General features: G+C 35.3%; 1 protein-coding gene across 2 annotated transcripts; it reads right to left on the bottom strand.

Annotated features, from left to right (window-relative positions):
* Positions 1-2,826: 2,826 nt before the first annotated feature.
* Positions 2,827-22,203, bottom strand: LOC306853684 (coagulation factor VIII-like). 2 transcript variants are annotated; one of them, XM_079391273.1, is made up of 25 exons: positions 21,988-22,203; positions 20,976-21,073; positions 20,761-20,883; positions 19,996-20,208; positions 19,696-19,869; positions 19,141-19,365; positions 18,049-18,307; positions 17,802-17,979; positions 17,360-17,447; positions 16,496-16,713; positions 15,775-15,925; positions 15,402-15,611; positions 13,055-14,135; positions 12,148-12,313; positions 11,372-11,614; positions 10,873-11,101; positions 10,182-10,364; positions 9,455-9,571; positions 9,254-9,325; positions 8,678-8,763; positions 7,935-8,096; positions 6,257-6,401; positions 4,775-4,923; positions 4,078-4,260; positions 2,827-3,604 (listed from the first exon to the last, which is right to left on the bottom strand). In XM_079391273.1, the coding sequence occupies exons 1-25, from the start codon at positions 22,134-22,136 to the stop codon at positions 3,449-3,451; spliced, it is 5,058 nt and encodes a 1,685-aa protein (XP_079247399.1). In that variant the 5' UTR covers positions 22,137-22,203; the 3' UTR covers positions 2,827-3,448. The 2 variants fall into 2 exon arrangements, with proteins under 2 accessions (XP_079247399.1, XP_079247400.1); XM_079391274.1 differs by having other exon boundaries at positions 18,061-18,307; positions 21,988-22,163.
* Positions 22,204-22,980: the final 777 nt, after the last annotated feature.

Consider the following 22,980-nt stretch of genomic DNA (forward strand, 5'->3'; position numbering starts at 1 on the left):
AACATAAAATAAATACTGACCCCAAATCTTTGAACAGTAGTGCATGTTGTTACAAAACATATCTATTATAAATAAAATAAATGCTGTTCTTTTATTCAAAGAATACTAAAGTTATCTCAGTTTATAAAGAAATATTAAGCAGCACGACTGCTTTCCAACACATTAGAATGATTTCTGAAGCATCATGTGACACTGAATACTGGAGTAATGATGCTGAAAATCCAGATTTGATCACAGAAATAAATTATATTTTAAAGCATATTAAAATAGAAAACTATTATTTAAAATTGTAATGTTTCAAAATATTACTGTTTTTGTCTATATTTTTGATCAATTAAATGCAGGCTTGATGAGCATTGGACTTATTTAAAAAACATTAAAAAATAGTAATAGTGCCCACACTTTTGACCTGTATGTGTGTTTACAGTAAATGCACATAAAAACATACATACCCACATGTATACTCTGTAGTGTGTGTGCATTTTATTAATCTGCATGTAGGCTATACTAATAAAGGTTTATGCAAAACACGGTAGCCAGCATTGAATTGCATTCATCTTGTTTATTTGTGACCACATGATGGCTCAGATAAAGCATTCAAATGCTTTCCAGCACTGCTCCACAGCAACAAACTTGACCAAACTAAGCACACATTATAAAACGAATGAAATCATTAATAACGGCATGAAGTGATTAGCTTACTAGCATTCATTTAGCGTTGTAATAAACATGCATGTTCTGTAAAGCTGCACTGAAACTATATGTATTGTGAAAAGCGCTGTACAAATAAAAATGAATGCGTAGACAGACCCAGCGATGCAAGTGAAATGTCCACCAAAAACCTCCCCGGACATCTTAGCACAAACCATGATAAGATCGTAAGTAACACTGTTTGTCTTGCTTCAGTTTAACCGAACATAAGACTGATGTCATCCATTGTACAAACAAATGATCCCAACTTTTCCGCTGAGGAGTTAATTGTAAGCATCCAGACTGCGATAGGCCTTTACCGCCATCTCTTGTGCCCTCCGGAACACTACTTTTAATGTTCTTTGCAAGTTTGCACCTCAGTCATATTTAAAGAGTAATTATATTATTATTATTATTTTTAAATATACCTAACTTGCGTTTTCGCTAGACTTAAAAATGATGCGCTGTAGGTTTTGATAGATCTGAGATTTAAAAATGGCGCTACCGGAAATGCTTCAGGACCAGAGATGTGCAGTAGCGTTCCAACACCTTTATTGTTTACGTCTTTGAAATGGTCTATATAGTACTTTATGCAATAGATAGCCTTAATTCAAGCAGCTTAACGGTATTAAACATGAAAAGCCAGTGCCAGTGTCGCTTTCAGTTAGAATTACAACTTGATTTTCTGTTATAAAGCTGGTCTCCAGTGTGGGGCTTGCTACTGATCAAATATTTTTATTAGTGGGAAAAAATAATTTCATTAAAATGATAGTTTGGTTTACAGAGATCAAAGCTTGATCTAGCTAGGGACCGTTTTAGTTATCATAACCCTATAAGGTATCTGAAGACATTATGTTGTGAATAAGATAGTTTATCCAAAGTGTCTTATCGCTTACCTTTATTTTTTTATCCATATGACTTAAGGAGATGTTCGGCAGAATGATGTGTCCTTCAGTTACTTTTTCATGTAGCTAATTAAATGGTGAGAGAGTGTCTCTGTCTGTCGTCTCAGTTTGTGTGCCAAATAGCCTACATCTATTTGTATAATGAATTGGTAACACTTTACAATAAGGTATCATTTGTTAACATTAGTTAATGTATTGATTAACACAATGCATTTATTCCATTTATGTATTAATCTTTGTTAATGTTGGTTAATAAAAATACAGTTGTTCATTGTTTGTTCATGTTAGTTCACAATGCATTTACCAATGTTAAAAACACAACTTTTATAAATGCATTAGTAAATGCTGAAATTAACATTATCTAAGATTAACAAATGCTATAGAAGTATTGTTCATTCTTAGTTCATGTTAACTACTGAACCTTATTATTAATTATATAATAATTGTAATTACATAATATGCTTTTCTAAAGCTGAAGTGACCTTTATGTTAGAATATGTATAACTTCATATTTTAACTAATTGAAAAAGCTAAATAATTAATAAGTCTACTGATTAATCAGTGAAATAATAAACGATTAGTCGATTAATCGTTCTGATAATCGTTAGATTAAACAATTATAAAAATAATAATTTAATGCAGCCCTATTAAGCATTATGCAGTAATGTTTTGTAATGACCTAATGAAAGAAACGAAAGTTAGTGAAGTTGCTTCCATTATTGTGTGTTTGTTCCTCAGCAGCAGTGTTTGTCTTTGATGAGATAACAGGTGACACAATAGGTCACCGACTTCTTTCAGAGTCAGGCCTTCATTTTCCCTCCAAGCTAAACACATCCCAGAGCACTTCCTGTCAAACAGGAACTGATAGTACGCTCCATTTTTATCTCGGCCAGAACATGGAAACGTTATCATATTCCTGTGGGCCTCTTCATCCCACCCATCCCACTTTCCGCCTGCAGAATTGTAGCATGACCGTGAACAATCAACCACATTTCATTAATCTGCATCGCCAGTAATTTCACACATTTTATAGAGACTTTGTGTGTGCGTGTACATAAATATGTGTGTTTTGATGAAGAAGCAGATATTATAGTCATAAATAATATTAAGAATACTGTATGCCATGTATTGAAAACAGATTTACTGACTTTTACTGGAAAAACACCAAAAGGGAAGAAAACAGTCTGTGAAAGAATAATATTTGTCAAAGAAACACAAAGCACAAAGACATTGGGGAAATCAAGGCTTTTTATTTCCACAATTAAACATTAAATATTTGAAAAAATAAAAAAAATCTCCCTCCTGTTTCACATTGCAAAATACAAAAGTACAGCATATGGCAGATTCAGTAGTTATTCCAGACCAGAATATACAAACATCTAATAACCAAACAAACAATCTTCCACAACATTTGATATGCAAGGGTACATTTATTAGAAAAATAGATATTGGTAGTTTATTTTCTATAATAATAATAATAATGTCTCAAAAGCAGACAGTAAAATGAGCAGCGTAATGATCAGAACATTTATAACGTACAACCAACCAGATTCAAAACACATAAATCATCATATCACATGACAAAAACCTGTTCTAGAGATAAACCTATGTAGTGCTTATGTGGGCTCTGTTCAAAGCCAAAGTGAGCTGCCTACATGGACAGCATTTCTAGGCATCATAGGCAGTCTCCCAGCTGACAAGTGCACAAAACCACTCTAAAACCACCAGACCGGCCTAGCAGATCAATCACATATGCAATCGTTTAGTTTGAAACAGAGCCGTGTGTTTTTTAGACGTTATAAAATTAAGTCAAAAACAGTTTTTCAACCACAATGGATTGATCTCACTTTCTCTCAAAGGGTTTGTTGAGTGTCACAGCCAAAAAACTCCAGCCGCAGGGCAATATCGTTGACCCAGCCTTTCGGATGAATCCGTATAAAGCGAGTGAACAGGGGAGGATCAAACACGTTCAGCACCTCCTCATCATGCTTGCTGTTTCCCTCAAAGATCTACATCAGAATGAAAAAGAAACAAAACACCATAGACATGAATGGGTGACTCTCATGAAACCCATCAAGAACATGTGCAGGTCATATTTCGCCCCAAAATCAAAAGAAATAAATAAATAATCATATTGATTATATTTGATTCTTATGCTAAAATAAAACCTATCTTAGGGCTATCACTTTTTTTTTTTTGCCTAATGTACTTAAACAGTCAATAATTGGCAGCTCATTTGGTCTCCAGCCAATCCTCCATTAATTTTCTTATTTTACATGTACATAAAAATGCACATACATTTGAATTTTGTGGGGAAATGTGCTTAGTTATGAAGAAAATAACGCCATAATGCAAAAAAGTCTTAATTAAACCTTTACTTCCTTTATGGAAAATTAAGTTTTGTTATTTTTGAGTGAAATTCAACTTTTTTGTGAGGCAAAATCCATTCGGTATCATTCAATACACACAAATATAGCAGTACCTTTTCACCGTCTGTGCCCTGCTCCTTCACACTGGACCATTTGTAACCTTCATTGCTAATAGAGACGGTAAATTCAGTGACTATCATTGGTTTCAGCATGGATCGGGCCCCCTGTGTGACCACCCCGGTCACTCTCTTCACAGAGAGAAAGTCCACCTGTAACCACTCATGAGGGTTATTAGTCTGCAGAACCAGAGAAGAAGAGAGGGGAGACAGAAAGAGACAACACAGAATATGATCAGTTTAACAATTTTTTTACAGTAATGAAAAACTGAATGTTCACACTCAAGAGAAACGAACACCCATGTGCAGAACAAGTATAAATTGAAAGTTATTATGCAGAACAGAGTTCCATGTGGAATGGAGCTGCACTCTTAATCACTCTAATTAATTCGTAAATCCACCTGACTGACAGCGCTTGGCTCTCTGTGCAGCTCAAAGAGGAAGTAGAAATAGCGATAACTTAAAAAACATAGAGAGAGCGAGACAATGGAGGGATCGCCTCACTTTCACACAGACAGACAGGATAGAGGAAACACTCTCACAATGGGCTTATAAAACACACACAGTGTGTTCACTTTCACTCTCTCTAAGAACAACATACAGTGATTGAATAGATAGACAGACAAGTATATAGACGGAGGGATAGATAGGTGGCTAGATGGATGGATAGATTGTAAGCTGGATGGACAGATACCTTGGGTCTCCATGCATTTGCTCGCCCCTCCTGGTGGAGTCTAGCGAGGTCGGGACTCCAGGACAGTAACCACTTGTTTAAGAATGAGGAGGCGCTGATGCTGCTGCTGGGAATCAACCTGCGCTCCATTCCCAGCGGCATAGAACAACCTGACAAACACACAAACATACATGCTCATATCTATTTGAAGCAGTGATTTTATTAATATTTTTCCATTTTTTTATTTTAATTTTCATTAATGATTTTGTTATTTTGTTTATTTATATTTTTATCTTAAAATATATTATCACCAAAAAAGTGTGAAGCTTAAATTAAAAGACATGTACTCTCCAGAAACAGTGGTTTAGATTTTTTCTCAAATAAAGATTCTGATATATTATGTCTATACTGTATACTATGATATACTATGTCAACATACATATATATATATATATATATATATATATATATATATATATATATATATATATATATATACATTTTTGTATATCAAAGCTAGATAGCTTGCTACTCATTTCATGTGCAAAGAGGTTAGTACTAAATAATGCATATAAGTCTTACAGGACAATACTGCCTTGCCAAACATTAAGAGAGATAAAATAATTTAGATCAAATATTTGAAAACACTTTAGTATAAGGAGCAATTCTCACTATTTCCTTATAGCTTGACTATAATTAACATATTGGCTGTTTATTAGTACTTACAAAGCACATATTTTGCATGATTGAATTCTGCATCCCTAATCCTACACAATACCTAAACTTAACAACTACCTTACTAACTATTAATAAGCAGCAAATTAGTAGCTCATTGAGACAAAAGTCATAGTTAATGGTTTGTTAATAGCGAGAATTGGACCTTAAAATATATTGTGACCAAATATCTTATGTAAATCAAATGTAATAAGACATTTCATTTATCGTTTGATTCAAATTACATAAAATGTTTTTATGGTTTTAGTTAATTATAATAACACTGGTTTGAAGAGCATATTAGCCTGAAAAACATCTATACTGCAAGGGACTTGTAAGTGAAGTGAAACTAAATGTGCAGAAATGTGCATTATTCAGCTCTCTCAATTAAAATAAACTTTTTGACTCAAACTTTTCTCAGATAATGAAGCTTTGAACATTGCAATTGATGCTTGAAGGGAGAAGAGGTGTTGAAAATAGAGTAAACAAGGAATGCTGTAGTTAGAATGAACGTAGGAAGTTGATTTTTCTGATGCTGCAGCAGGATGACAGATGCTCGTGAACTAACAAAAACATCCAGAGCTTTCATATTTCCACTTTTAAATCGCTACATACTGATAAAAATGGCATGCAACGGCAAAGAAGAAATGTGCTTTGCAAAGACCTTCAGAGTCTTGTCATTTGAATAGTGTTGATGCAGTGTTAGGATTTCTCATCTTTAGCGTCTTTATCTTTTCCTTCAGTTTTTCGTTAGAAAGTGCTGTAATCAATCAGTGTGTGATAACTCACTATTAAGGTCACATCCTAGCAGCTCAATCCTCAGTGTGGGCTGCTTCTGAAAAGTCAGTGGGTGAATTCGGATGTAGCGACCCACAATGGGTGGAGAAAACACGTTCTCTTTTATTCTGGAACTGTCCATGTTTCCATTGAAGGGCTGATAACAATTAAACAAGAAAACAGATGTGAATAATAATAAAACTATGAAAGATACAAAAATAGTCACATTTGTTATTAGGATAGCACTTTTTAAAAAACATTTTTAAGTAAGCAAATAAGTTTCAATGGAAAAATCATTTGTAGGAGTGAGTTTCATCATGTATTTCTTAATATTGTGATGTTTAAGGGTAAAAGATTATATTTAATGGGTGGAGGGTTTGTAGCCAGCTAGAATTTTTCTTTAAATAGCTCTTAGAATTTGATTATTGCAAAAAAAAAAAAAAAAAAAAAAAAAAAGTGATAGGAATTATCTTGGAAATTTCTAGAAGATTGAATAAGAACCTGCTATACTATGTTAACATATTTATGTATATGAATGCCAGAAATGTTTTTACTTATTTAAAATGCTAAGACATTAGGCAATGTTTCATTTATAAGTCTTAAAGAACAAATGTCACAAAAACAATTTCCGGGTCACTTTTCACCCTCAAATCAAATTCAATGATTAAATAATGAAGGGGAAAAAATAAATTATATTTTGTATGAAAAAAACTCCATTAAGTGTCATTTTTCATTATATAAATATCACATGTTTCTGTCAGGTATTGTGTAGGGCCCTATGATTTCCGAGATGGGGAAAACATGGACGGAATCACGGAATCCAGTCATAAATATGGAATTTACTGTATGACACAGAACTGTATAACAAGGAATTTGACAAATTTTGGATGGATATATCAAAAGTAGTTCAGTACACTTGAATCAAAATGCGATGTTTGTGAATATTAAACAGCAAAAATACGAAATAAATATGAATCCTGTTTTGCGTGCCTCTGTGTGAACCAATGGCGGAGCTGCATAGTTTCATTTACTGTGTAACGCTCGCGGTGTTTTCAGCCTCTGCCGTGCACTCAATATATGAGTACATGAACACATGAACATAATCTCTAGAACTCCTCTGAGAGTCACTTCATCAGCATTTTATCATTTCTTTTAAGTAAAACTATCCTCATATCATATACAAACAGAAATGTAAAGGTCTTAACAGCGACCTGTCAAAATAAAAGTTTGGTTTAACTTGAAGAAACTGTGAAAGAAATACATTACTTAATGCAATGATAGTACTACTTGTAATAATAAAATTATTATTAAAACATTATGTTTTAAAGGAATATTTACCAGAAAAAAATATCTACTAGAATTTATTTCGCAGAAAAATGTAAATGCATTTAAATATTGCGAAATCCAGAAATTGGTAAGAAAATACTGAATTTGAGCAAAATAAACTTTTCCTCAGGCCTTAAACTGTAATTTGTTAACAAGCTGTTAAATTGTATTGTTAAATATACAGAGGTAAAACAGGGTGAGGGAGGAAATGGTCATTATGCTAACACTAAATAACAGTGAAAAAAATATTTAATAACATTATAAGAGAACTTCGGGGAGGAAAAAAATAAAATGCTACAAAAAGCACGCAGAATGGCACCTTTACATCAGTTAAGTTTAGAGAAATTCAGATGTTGATACTGACGTAAGATGACTTGGTACTGTTTCCTCGGTAGGTAGTCCAGTTCTCCTGGTCCATGCTGTAACTGACAGTGTACAGGATAGTGAAATACTCGCTCAAACCCATCGAGGTCTTTGCACCCTGAGTCTGAATGCCATGAAGAAGCATGGGCCTCAACAGATCCACCTAACACAACACATAGAGTAACAAAGAGAAACGATATGGAAAGTTATCTCATTCTGTTTTTTAACAATGAATTTGTGCATATTTACTACAACAATTTAAAACAATGGAATAGCAAGTTGCACATTGCTAAAAATGATTAATTTTCAGTGCTAAGATTAAGATTTTATAAATGCCCAGAACTTTTCCAGGCCTTTCCATGAAACCCACCATCATATGAACCCTGCTAAAAATAGTGAATTGTTTTATATCCTACACCTTTTCTCTCTTTCTCTTGCTTCCATGCACTATTGGGTTAAATTAAATCTACTGCGCAAACCTATTAATAGTATTTAAAAGTATTCCCCGCTTTGTCTTGCTGACAGTGAAAGTATAATGTGTCATGACTGGCTGACTATGGTGCAAAGAGTCACTATTGTCTGTGACACATTGTGAGATACGAGCCACAAATGAATCATAATGTGTTATTTTTAACTTTAAATATGACCCATCACGGTCCATGACCGGGCAAGCATTTAACAAAGCTCCTTAAAAATGAGCCAAAGGACATCATGTTATGTCTGGAAACAAAAGATTTATTTTACCTGGAGCCAGGAGTCTGTGCCGCTGCCCATCCAGGCATTAATAGAGCCAGATAACTGAAGTCTGGCTAAACTTGGCTTCCAGTCACCTGGAAGAGAAATGTGAAAATATCTTATTTAAAACACTAGATTTTGTGGCCAAAGTCAAAAGAGCCCTATGGATTTTCAATGGGATTTGCACCAGTTTGATCATCTGCCAGTTTTATCATTGCATTATTATAGTTAACTCAAAATAAACCCATACTTTTCTTAGTTATTTGAAATCAAATCAAACACATTGACAAAACACAACATAATTATAATATGTTTAATATAAAATTAAAGTAAAAAACTAAATTTAAAAATAAAATCTATTTTTTGCTATTGCAAAACAGCATATTACAATGATTTCTGAAGGATTATGTGGCACTGAAGTAATGACACCTGGAGTAATGATGCTGAAAATACAGTTTTTTCTTTTTCTTTTTCTTTTAAAGATTGAAATAGAAAATGGAAGTAAAATGAAAGTAAAAACAGAATCTAAATATCAAAAATAACAAAAACTATCAGTGATACTACAAAAATATCCCTGTCTCTTACCAAAGTGGTTAGAGGCTGTTATTTGTTTGTTGTCAATCCATCCCGACTGCATTCCCAATGGCTGAATGCATCCTGTAAAACAAAATCAATCAGTTTCAGGTTCCCACTAACTATTAGTAACTCAAAACATGACTGCAGAAACAGGATGCCAAGAAAGATCCGTGACAATCTGCCATGGAGGAAGAGAGTTAAAGCTCTTACGTGGGTTGTAGACCAGCAGCTTGGCCCTCATGCCTGCCATCTGATATTCTCCTATGGAGCACTCTATTAACCAGGTACCAACGATGGCTGGCCTCATCTCCACCGTCCCAAAAACCCCTGCCAAATGAGACAGAATTATCGTTATACACTATGGCCAAAAGTTTGGAAGAGCCTAATTACGATTTTTAAATGTTTTTGAAAGATTCTATGATGTTCCAGTTTTGCTTCAGATGTAATTGTCTCTCCTTTTTATTGGATTAGAATAATGTTTAATCTTTGTACCCAGTATTTGAGAATGCTTGTTATTGCGTTCATACAGCACACCTGTTTACAGTTTAACAGAAGTTACTCCCATAATTTGTGCAAAGCAAATAAGAAAAGGTGGATAATGTTACAGAAGATTTTCGTTTTAAATAAATGTTGTTCTTGTGAAATTTCTGTCCATAAAATAATCCTGAAAAAATATATCACAAAAATATTAAACAGCAAAAACTGATAATAATTGAGTAGAAAATCAGTAGAATGATTTCTGAAGGATCATGCGACACTGAAGACCGGAGAAATTTTAATAAAATTTTACATTATTACAGTATTATTGTATTTTTTATCAAAAAGGGGGCCTTGGTGAGCATAAGAGGCTTCTTTCAAAAATATTTGAAAATATGTATACATATAAAAACCTAAAAGACAAGTTAAGTGCTGGGTGAAAGATTTGTGTATAGTTTACCGGGATAGAGATTGAAAACTCCCATACGGTGTTGCTGATCTTTTCCAACTCCGAACGGCAGTCCGTGGAAGTGTACGGCGTGAAACTCGCCTTGACTCCCAACGCTGAGGAGGTGCCAGCGAGCCGTCTGGTACTGTTCAACTATCAGGCCAGGAAGCGTCTCTGACACATAGCCATTAATAGCTACAAACATCAAGAAATACAACACAATGATTATGGCTATTATTACATTTCCTAATATGCCATGGTCATAGGTTCAATTCCCAGGGAAGGCGTGAACTAAAATAAAATGTATACCTTTAATGCATTGTATGTTGTTTTGGATAAAATCAGCAATCAAATGCATTAATCTAAATATAGATGTGTTGCCCTGAATCAATGAATTTCCAAATTGTTTGTTTATATTTAGAAAAAACTGGGTGTTCGGAACACTGGCACTTAGCTAAATTAGTTCAGCATGTTACATTATACGTCCTGTTTCTTGTACTAAGGAAAAGTAATAGAAAAGTGTTTGTGTGTGTGATTACATAAGTAACACAATAAGCACAAACACTCATGAGTCTGTTTGGTGTTATTAGCGTTGTCATAGAAACAAATCTTTTTTGAGACAAAGAACATAAAGAGATCAGACTGGTTCAGGTTGTCTCGTAAGAGATGAATGCAGTGTTAATCATAAATTATGAAAATGTACCCGCAAACTTGTTGCTCATCTCGAACCACGGGTCATCTACTTTGGCCTGGCAGGGAGGGCTGCAAAACTTCCTGATGTTGTAGTCGAGGTACCAGCTCTTTCTTTCATCAAAGGTGGTGAAGAGAAGGAAGAAATCCGTCACGTCGGGCTGAACCAAGATGCGTGGACGAAGGGTACCAGGTCGACATATCAACATCGGACCGATTAGACCAGAGTTTATGTCCTTCTCCTGTTGAATGCAGGAGGAATACAGAAGTTATATCAGTTTACATTTATATGTTTGGCAGACACAAAACGACTTGCAGTGCATTCAAGCTATACATTTTATCAGTTCATCAATCAATCAAATGCATTTAGTAGAATGTGTGCAACAGGTTTTTCATCAAAGGTTTTATCATTTAGATGGTACAGGAGGCTTTATAGGATTAAAGACAACATGGAAATGTACCATTTTTGTGCTTTGACCTGATTTTGATTCATGTGTTGCACATTGAATTACCATGTTGACGTCGGAGTAGTAGGCCCCAGCCTTGCAGTCAAACTCTGACGCTGAGGGACCTTGTCGTCTGGAGATTCTCCAGTTGTAAACCCTCTCCTCCCCTGGAGGAACTGGATCACCTGGTACTTCCTCGGCCTTGGCGCCCTCTGGGCCCATTCCACGGCTAAAACTCCCCTGCGTCTTATCATACACCCCATGCAAGTGGAAAGAGTACGGTCTGGATGCCAGGTTCTTGAAAACCACCTTGTGGGAAAAGAAATGCAAGAAATTAGCGTGTGCAATGATAAAGGTGTAGTCACATTTATGCATTCAGCAGATGCTTTTATACAAAGCGACTTACAGTAGAGCAGCATAAGCAATTCGTCACAGAGCCAATAATATTCGTAGTATGCAATGCCACATTTATTAGAGTGTTAGATTAGGAAGTAAGCTAGAGTAGGAGGTTTGGAGGTTACATTAGTGAAATTTCCTCAAAATTTCAAGGACAATTTTCTGTTTTCAACGATGTAGCAACGTATGAAGCACAGCTCACACAGAAGGCGCTTTTAAACAGCTTTCTTTTGGTCAGTGCAACAAATTAGCATAATCAGCTGGAACCCGTTGTGATCTGCATGGAAAAATCTTTCGTCTTAATTTGAATTTCTATTGAAAGGACTGGATTTGGCAAATGAAAATTCATCCAAATAACAGTAAATGTGACTGCACCTTAAGAATACAATATTCAATTAAATTAAATTAGGCTCCTTTTACTAGGTCATATTAATGAACAAACTTACAGTAAGAACATCATTGATTTCTGCCTTCAACACAGGACCCAAAATGCCGAGGTGCTCGTCCAGTTCTCCTCGTTTGATTGGATGCTTGAAATCTCTGTCCTGATAGGCTCTGAAAACCACTTTTTTATATTCTGGGAAATATTTTCTCATTCCCCTCCGCATGTCCCTGTGAGCACATGAAATATTTAGTGCAGGTACAATTGACTAAGCCCTCAAGACTGGTTTTAGGCTTAATTTGAAAAACAATAATATTAATATCCCGACAAACTTTTTATGACATAAGGATTTAAGGATTGTTTTTCTGCTCTTGAGACTAAAACTCACTATTTACAAACATCTAAATAGATTTGATTCCATCGGACATCAGCAAAAATGAGATTTTATACAATTTGTAAAAATTTTATTTAATTTCATATTATATTTATGTTATTAGAAATATTTGAGAATTGTCTGCTAAAATGAACAAAAATGTGGTTATGACATTTCTGTGAAAAATAAGGATTTTAAGGCAATTTTGCTCTTCAGGATTTCACTAACTAACAAAATATACAACTAAATAACTAAACTAAATGGATCTGATTCAGTCCGACACCACCAAAAATGTGATTTCATACAATATCTCATATTCTTTTGGTGCTAGCGTTAAAATTAGGCAATTCCTCAACTCAACTCAAAACTCAGATTAAAACATATTTGTTTAGAACAGCTTTTAGAGATTTAATTTGTATGTTTGTGTTTATACTATTTGTGATTTTGCTGTAAGGTGTCCTTGAGTGAATTGAAAGGCACTTATAAATGAAAGGTATTAATTTTATTATTATTTAACATTTGAAACATTAGAAGTTCTTTGAATTGTCCACTAAAATTACCCAAAATATGTTTGTGGCTCGTCAGAATGTTTTGTTACCTTGGTTTGATGAGTTGAGCTGGTTTATTGATCCCATAATCCCACATGATTTCCTCTGCTGCGATATAGTAACTTCTGAACCTTGATTCTGTGGATCTAATGCCGACATTATCTTCAACATGATGCTCCAAACCGAGAACACTTCCTTCTTCGCCATAATCATCATAGTCACTTGCAAGTGATTTCCTGCCATAGGTCTGGTTATCTGATGAATTTGACACTGGCTCCAAAACCAATTCTAAATCTGGTTGGAACTTCTTTGGATCTTTGTAGTCATAGCTATGAAGATTCAAACTTTCCTCCATCTTGTCCTGCTTTAGACCAGAACTTCCAGAGTCTTTCAGAACTTCATTTTTGCTCTCAACTTTCGCATCCACTTTGTTTATTTTGTCTTTGCTGTCATTCCACAGCTCCCTTCGATTCCTCACTTTCTCTGATTTCTCCTCCGTAGAGTCGTTTAGAAGTTGAGTATTCAACAGGTTTTTATCTTTAAAAAGGAATTTTTGAAATATGTCATTTGTTGAATGTGTTTTATTGCCATCATCTTCATTCAACTGTATGTTTGCAGTGTTCTTATTTTGATGTTCTCCTGTTAATTCCTTGTTTTCTGCTGTATTTGATGTGGCCGTAGGATCAGTCATGTAAGGCTCAGATTCATGTTGGGCTCTTTTTTGACGTTCCAATGAATTTCCGCTCATTTCCCCGTCCAGTTGATCCAAAATATCCTGTGGAATACCGCCCTGTGATAACGCATCCAGATCTTTTTCCCGCTTTACGGGAATATATCTTATCTCACACACACGAGTTCTGTTTTGTCTCTCAGTGTCTGAGCTCGTGTTTTCTCGCCCAATCGCGGAGTCTGTCACAGTTCTGTTTCGGCACACGCGAACGGCGATAGTGTGGTTCTTTCCCATTATGCCTCGTGGAATCGGGAAATTCTGTTCAATTAATTCATTTAATTCATCATCGTAGTCTTCATTGTCCACCACAGGTAGGACCCTTTCACAGTTAACAACCGTGTAGCGAACACTCATGCCTCGCTGTTTCAGAGACGGGTCAAATGCGCTGACCTCCCACTCACCTACAAAGTTCAAACATCAAACTTATGAACATGGTATCAAAACAGCTTCCTGGTTTATTTATTATGATTCTTATATTCGTCTTCATAATCTTTAATTGATAACTCGATCCGCCCTAAACAGCATTCTTTTTCAATAAATGTATTGTTTCAGTGCAGCTTTACATTAATAAACAGGAAAAATAACTTAATATAGCAGAATTCATCTATTTACAAAAAACTGAATTTCAACTGTAAAGCAGCTCCACAGAAGATTATAGTGTCAATTTCAGTTCAAACTCAATTCACTGTAGATTTAGTTCTGTTCAATAACTCAAAGTGCATCAATTAAGAAACCAGTTAGATTCAGCTATAAGCTGTTCTACAAAAGGAAATGGTAATTTTTGTATAATTAGTTTTTATATCTTCCTTTTTAATTTTCCTTTACATTTTATTAATTTAGATGTTTTTTTTGTTTAGTTTTTTTAAAAAAAAACACTACTGGTTAAAAGTCTGGAATATAATTCCACATTTTTAAATGTTTTTAAAGCTCTTTTTGAAGTCTATTCTCACTAACACTGTATTTATTTGATCCTAAATACAGTAAAAACATTAATATTGAGAAATATTATAGAAATTTTACAAAAGTATTATATTGACTTCTGACCGGCAGTGTATGTCTATGTGGTTTTTATTCATTTTTATTTGAGTTTTAGTTTGAGTTATTTTCGCTATTCAACTCAAACTAAGCTAGAACTATACCAAATAACAAAATTTATAGCAAATAACTTAAGTAATTTTTATTATATTTTATTGATTTTTTTTTCATCTGTTTGGGTGAAAGGCCATGATATGGGGGCCATTGTGGCCTAAAAGTTAGAGGGTTGGACATGTAACCCGAAGGTTGCAGGTTCGAGTCTCAGGTCCGGCAGGGATTGTAGGTGGGGGGAGTGAATATCCAGCGCTCTCTCCTCCCTCAATGCCATGACTGAGGTGAGACCCTTGAGCAAGGCACCGAACCCCATCTGCTCCCCGGCACCCACTGCTCCAGGTGGGTGTGTGCGTGTTTGTTCACTACTCACTGCTGTGTGTGTGTGCACTTGGATGGGTTAAATGCAGACTGTTGTGTCCTTTCTTTACGTCCTTTTATTTCAGGTCATGCTTATTTTATGTTTTTAATGGTTTATGGTTTTAATTTTAGTTTTATTTAATGATAATAATAACCCTTCATCAAACCTTCTTATTTTTCAAACATCCGCTCCAGCCAATATCTTGACCTCTGACTCTTACCTAGCATCTCCACTTCAGTGGTGACTGTGTCTCCAGTCATTGGGAAGAGCGTGAGGACAGTGCCATATGTCTTATCCCTCTCAAACGTGTTTCCTGTGAAGTAGACTGACAGGAAGTTGTTTTGTATGCCAATGCTCGCCACATGCCAGAGTATGACATCACCAACACACATCCTGAATTGTAGGTGGTTGAACATGAATCCGTTAACAGCTGAAACACAGACAGAATGTCTAAATAAACAAAAGTGATATGCAATTTAACTTAATTATTAACGGGATTATTAAATTAATCCCGTTTCTACATAATACAAATACCCAAAGCAACCCCAGATAATTCAATAATTTACATCCAGAGACTAAAAATCAACACCCACTGTGCATGACATTTGAATTGTAGAAATCTGGATCATTGCGGTCAATCTTAGTTGGATCTTCAATGTTTTTTTTAATGTTCTCCTCAAAGTACCAGCTTCTGTTTTCATCAAACACAGTGAACAAGAGCTTCTTCTCTTTATCTGAAGTTACCTGTAAAAACATATTAATATTAACATATTAATCATTTACATCCATTCTTTCATCCATCCATCCATCAGATAAACCAACATAGGCTCAATGGAGGAAAATCGTGCATCTACCTACATTTTTGCATAAACCTATACCTATATGCATGCAATTCACTGCATTTTCACACAGTTCATTGCACAGTATTATGTTACGACCCCAAACAATTTTACCATATTGATTCATTTGTAAACTAATCCATTTTCATGTTTACATCACATAACCAGCTCTATATCTATGGTTTGTCTGCTAAGGTAAACTTGCTCAGTAGTGCACCCGGTACAGCAATGCACTCAAGAGTCCTGTGAAACACGAGACACGACAAAAGATCTCAAAGATTTAAAGAAGCAAGCTGTGTTACGTGCTTTTATCTCACTTTTGCTTTTAACAGTCGATTTTAGCACCATTTACTGGACATTACACTTTGTAAGTGCCGTGAAAGTTTGTGAGTTTTTGCAGAAATGTCGCTACAGGCACATTTTTCCAGTCAGTCTGGGTAGAGGTAAACAGATCTACATCAGAGTCCCTTCTCACCACTCTGCCCCTTTTGTCCAGAGATTGGGACTTGCAGATGATAAGGGGTCCCACCAGCCCAGACGCCACGTCCCGAATGGGATCCACCATACTCTGGTATAAGAGTGTGAGGCATCGTGGGTCAGCTTCTGTGGGTCCATCTTCAGCTGTCAGTTTCCAGAGGTACATCATTATCTCACCTGGGGGAACGGCCAAAGAACGAAGGTCCACCTGTTTGTCTTCAACCCCCAAAGAAAGAAAAATCAGTTCAATTCATTAAAAGTTAGTTTGCATTCAGCTGACTAGAATAACTTGATAGCAGGGTTATTAGCATTAACTACTAAAACTAAAATCATAAAAGAATTATTACAAAAATAAAATAAATGTTAAATGAAACAAATTAATGTAAACTTCTATTTAAGCTAACTGTCAAGGCAGCATTTCTCATTTTTGTTTTGTGTACTATGAAGTACTAAAATAACTGAAACTGAAATAAAAATGAATAAGAACTGTTTAGAAAAAAAACACCTAATAATAATGATAAAAAAACAACTAAATTACTAAATACTAACAAATATTACAAAATTACTAATAAGTACTACACCCATTGTGTTTCTAATTGTTAGGTAATGCACTAACTAATATAATCTAATGGGACCTTATTGTAAAGTGCTGCCTATTTTTTGTATAATGACACTAAACTGCATAACTGTCTGTTGTCTCAGGCAAATGGTTTTACATTTATGCATTTAGCAAATGCTTTTAAAGATTTTTGCATAGCTGTGCTGCTACTGTGGTGTGTGTGTGTGTGTGTGTGTGTGTATATATATAAAAACTTTTCCCTTATGTACAATGTGAACATACAGTGAAATGCAATGATCATACCCTTGTTTGTGTTCTTCAAAGGCTGAACACTGGTCAGGCCATTTGGATAAAGGTTGAATGGTCGACTGGCCATATTTTTAAAAACAATCTGATAAGATATAAAAAAAGAGTGAATTTCGGAAAATGTAAAATATTATATATAGCATCAAATTTGTCTCAGTTTGACATTGTAAAGTCTCCATGAAATAAAAATGCTAACTATTTTCTAAATGTTTTGATCAATGATTGATCAATTCATCCATGCAAGTTTCACACTACATTTTTTTTGTACAAGTCATATGGATACTTACATTAATTTTATGATAAAATTAAATCTAAAAGCTTCAATACCAATTTATTGAAATGGAAAAGATCGACCAGTCTTTCTCTTTATCATGAAAGAAATATAAGGATGAATAAATGAATTTTGGGTAAACTATCACTATAAATCCACATTCCCTACCTGAAATTTGTCTCCCACTTCCCCTCTGAGCTCGGGGCCCATCAGCATTTTTCCGGTGGTTTTCTTAGTGAAGGTCTTGTCTGTGTACTCCACGAAAGCCACTTTTTTATAAACACCACCTAAGCGCTGAGGACCTTTTCTGAACCACTCAGATCTTGCTGCTGATGACGATGAAGTCCTAAAACATGAAACCATTATTATCAACATTATTTTCAGTCGGTTTCACATCATTCATCTCAGGACATACTTGGAGTCGTACCGGTCGCCGCTTTGAGACGAATAGTCCCAGTCCATCTCCTCTGCAGCGATGTAATGAACCCACACTTTAGGTCTTCCCTTGGCACTCGATCGAAGCACTGATACAGGGCCTCCTTGCTTGAACACAATGGAGAACATGTTGTTTTCATCTTCCTCATCGTCATCATGTATGACGTTTCGTTTGTCTGGGATCGGGGCCACCACAGGGTCAGGACAGCTATCAACAGTGAAGAACGCATTCATACCAGCTGGAGAAGAGAGTTAAATCAAACATCAGTGATTTACATTCTTATTCAATTACATTTCCAAACCAAACATCACTTTATACTCCTTGCAAATTCATTTAGACCATCAAAGTACAAAGCACATATTTCTCAGGTCATCTTGATCTAAATCTTTCCCCTTATTAAACAAACAACAACCTCTTGTCCAACAAATGCCCGTATGATTGCCAATCAAGCTGTTGCTTCACTTTTACTTAAAAATATCTGATATCTTTCAGCAGAAAACTTGGTTTAAGAGTTTCACGTTACACATCCTACACTGCTGTTAGGGTCAGTAAGACTTATTAATGTTGTTGAAAGAAGCTACTTATGCTCACCAAGGCTGCAATTATTTGATCAAAAATACAAAAAAAAAATTGAATTAATTATTACTATTTAAAATGACTGTTTAATATATTTTAACATGTAATTTATCCTGTGACGCAAATCTTTATTGTCTGCATCATTACTCCAGTCTTCCAGAAATCATTTTAATATGCTGATTTGCTGCTCAAGAAACATTTCTTATTATCAATGTTGAAAACAGTTGAGCTGCTTAATTTTTTGTGGAAACGGTGATATATTGGTTTTCAGGATTCTTTGATGAAAAGAACACTATTTATTTGAAATGGAAAGCTTTTTTAACATTATAAATATCTTAACTGCCACTTCTGATCAATTTGATGCATCCTTACTGAATAAAAGTATTAATTTCTTTCAAAAAACTATACCTCAGCTGCAATGCCTTTATTTTATCTTACAAAGTAAGTAGTGACAATAGCGTTATTAACATCTACAGTATAAATATGAACGTTTACTTGTCTGATGAGAGTGGATCTCGCAAGAGATCAGAAACTTCCCGGTAGCAGATGGCTTCATCAGGGCTGTAGTGAAGGTCATGGGCGTCATCTCTACAGTCACCCGCTTACGGTCGAACACCTTTAGTGTGTGTCCTTCAAACTGGATGCTGTGGATCTCTGGGGTCGAGCCAAGACCAATAAGATGCCAGGACACCACTGGACTACTCTGGCACACAGTTAGACCTGATGAAACAGCAATGACAGAATATGTTTGAGAATTACACCTGTAAAGAACATGTCCACCCCAATATCACAAATAAGAAATGAAGGGCCAGATTTACTATCCGCTTGCACCAGCGCAAACCCTCATTCGGCCATAAAAAACTACTGTTAGGATTTAGCCTACTAAAGACACGCAGCGGGAAATTAGCGCTGAAAAGGCATGGACAGAGTTATTTTTGTGACTCGCCTTATTGCATTGGAAAGTATTTAAATGAATCACGCAATGCGATTTACTAAGATATGCAAAAATCTAATTCTTAACACTGTCATGATAACCATTTCTTATGGCACCTGGTAATGTTGAGTTGATGTATCCATTGATGGTGTGGTACTGGGCTGGACTGGATGTTTTCTTCAGTTTGTCTGCTCGGCCAACCTCCCGGTACCAACTTTTACTCTCATCGAAGACAGCAAGAAGCAAAATGAACTCCGGAACCTTCCGCTGTCTCTCCTCGGTCAGAGCCTCTGAGAGAGGTCAAATGTTATAGTACATGTCAAATATACACCAGCATTCTCATTCAGTACAAAGTGCCAGTGAGATTTTATGAGATATATTTGACAAATCCCAACACCAAAGCAACAGAGTCACACCTGTTTTACAAATCAGGAGAGTCCCGACAAGTCCGCTGTTAAAGTCTCGGACGATGTCCACCTGTGATGAGTAAATGTAGGTGAGACAGTCTGGATCTGATGTAGTTGGCCCAGAGTTGGGGGAAATGTCCCACACGTACTTGTAGTAACCACCAGGAGGCACGGCATCATCTGCTCGCTCCAGAACAGAACTGGAGTCCTCGTACCCCGCGCCTGCCATTGAAAAGCAGAAGGATGTTGAGGTTTATCTTTACACACTATGGGTTTTCAAACCCATCAGGATATTGCTGTATATCTTACAGTATTGCTTTCGTTTTGCTGGGTAAGCCCAAACTTACTATATGCTGGTTAATATGGGAAATCACATGTATTTTATGCACTCTGGAATTTATTAGTGTCTCCAGTGTTACAAAACACATGACAGAATTCCAAAACAAGTCTATAATGATGTTGCGAGTTCAGTCTAGAAACAATTTGTCTTATGCTGTAAAAGTTGGACAGTCTGGAATTAATTACATTCCAAAAGGGGTTTTTCACAACAGTGTGATAGAAAAACTATTTGTGTTCCCAAAAACGTTTCAGTGAGCAATTCTTAAAAGAACCACTTTTAGAACATTTTAATTATCAAAAGAACCTTGTTACATTATAAAGAACCTTTTGTGCAATGGAAAGATTCCATGGATATTAAAGGTTCTTCGTGGAACCATCAATGCCAGTAAAGAACCTTTATTTTTATAGACTGAATGCAAATTCTTTTAGATTTACCTTCTGATTGTTTCCAGTACTGAATGCCGATGGGAAAAATACTGAAAGGTTGTGATGCAAAGTTTTTGAAGTGCACCACAACCCTGTCGTTCACCACTGTTCTGATAGTCGGGCCTTGAATACCTGTAAGAGATTATTTAATTTTCTATTTATTCAATTCTAAACTTCTTAATGTTTTTTTCCTAAGAAGCAGAGATTTCTACATTTATACTGACCGGCCCATGGAGGTTTTGACTTTGGTGTTGTAAAAGTGGAATCAGTGTATTCTGTATATACAGCCTTGATATATTTCTGGACATCAGATGCAAATTTCCTGTTAGGAATAATTATGCTGTTACTAGACATATTTGCAATACAGTACAATGCAACAGAATACAATGCAACTTTATTACTCCACTAGAGTTGAAAGAAATAGAAATGCATTACATCACATGCTCACCAATGGATCCTCTGCAGTGAATGGGTGCCATCAGAATAAGAGTCTAAACAACTGATTAAAATATCACAGTAATCCTCAAGTAATCCACATTTGTGGATTATTGTGATGTATTTGTGGATTATTCTGACTCTTTGCAGTAATGTACCAATTTAGAACAGAACGTTAATTTTGTCCAATTTAGAACAGAACGTTTTGTCTTATAACGGTTGTAAGAACTATTCATATTCAGCAAATGATCTGCTGTGGTTTCACACTAATGGGCGTGAGCTGTTATCACGCTCTGTTCTAAAAACACCAAATCAAAGCATGATTGTTCTGACCACATATTCACTATTCATGCATGAAAATCACTATTATATAAAACTAATAGGCAGGCTTCTGCTCACTAAAAAAAATCAATCAAATTATGAATGACACTGACTGTATCTAAATGCAAACTATGCTCACATTTGTTATGCTCTGTTTAACTTTACAACTTGGAAGCATAATTGAAATTTGGACAGCCCTCAAAGCTTCTGCCTTTGAGGGTTGCTGGACTGAGTCATGCCAACTAATGGAAAGATCAAACGCTTTCGCAAAGCTGTTTCCTTTCTATAATTATGAACTGATGACATTATGCTTGATGGTCAGATTCCAGTTTACTCTGATGAAACACTTACTATTTGAACACAGTGGCAAAATTTGTATAATAAAAGACATACAAGGTGTATAATAAATCTTAATGGGTAGCAGTAATTGAAAAGCATGTATGGTTTTTTTTATGTGTGCATAATAATAAAAGTGCCCACCTCTGGTTTGCAGTAGGATCTGCTGTGTCTGTAAACACATATTCCCACTTAGTTTCCACTGCTGCGATGAAGAAGTCCAAAGTCTTCGCCAGGACACAGGAAGACTTCAGACACACCGTGAGGGAGAGGAGGAACAGACCAACCTTCATCACTGGAGCACTTAAAACACGCTGACTGAATGAGATGCTGAGATGCTGTCAGGACATATTTAACTGCACAGGAAAAGTGTTTAGGGAGGAGCCACAAAGAGACCGAGACCGAGACCGAGACAGAGACAGAGAGCGCGTTCATGATAATCATGAGTAATGATGAATGTTTGAGTCATAGAAAGAATGAAACTAGAAAGAATGGATAAAGGTCCACTCTTTTGCAAATGTCTAGAGTTAGTTTTTTTCCCAAAAAGCTAATGTTTTGAGACAGTCAGTAAAAATGTAAAAATGTTTACTAACAGTCTTAATCATTTACACGTTTAATTACATTAATAATGTACCATTTAAAGCAGAGATTTTTCCAGCTTTCCTTGACCAGAAACAAAATGGGATAAATGGTAAATAATAAAAAATACAATAAAAAAAGCTTTAAACTCGTGCTTATAAAACTATATACAGTGTTTTATATCAATGATGTGCTCTTTTTGACCAAAACAACTCCAACAAAGAATTTTTTTTTTTGGCTTTCCTGACCCAGAAACAAAATAGGATAAATGGCAAAAAAGGAGGTCCACCTGGAACTCACTCTTACGAAAATATATACAATGTTTTCTATCAATGCTGTGCTCATTTTAACTCCAAAAACTGAGGTTTAACTAAAAAAAAAATACACATTTAGGAATTATCACGTAAATGTAATAGTTTTATTTTACTTTTTTTTTTATGTTTTCTTTTATTGTTTTAAATGGCTTAAATTTTGCCATGAACCATGATTGTCAGAGGCTAGTCAATTTCTAAGTGAAGTTTCGTAGGAAAAAAATAAAATAAAATAAATATGACCAAT

Source organism: Barbus barbus (assembly GCF_936440315.1).
Source record: "Barbus barbus genome assembly, chromosome: 33".
Lineage (NCBI taxonomy): Eukaryota > Metazoa > Chordata > Actinopteri > Cypriniformes > Cyprinidae > Barbus > Barbus barbus.

Excerpts from the sequence above, each read along its gene's own strand:
- LOC306853684 (XM_079391273.1), bottom strand. The coding sequence starts at position 22,136 with ATGAAGGTTGGTCTGTTCCTCCTCTCCCTCACGGTGTGTCTGAAGTCT. Across the intron at positions 19,870-19,995 it reads TCTCCTGATTTGTAAAACAG|AGGCTCTGACCGAGGAGAGA; the intron begins GTGTGACTCTGT and ends GACCTCTCTCAG. Across the intron at positions 17,448-17,801 it reads AAGTGGGAGACAAATTTCAG|ATTGTTTTTAAAAATATGGC; the intron begins GTAGGGAATGTG and ends ATATCTTATCAG.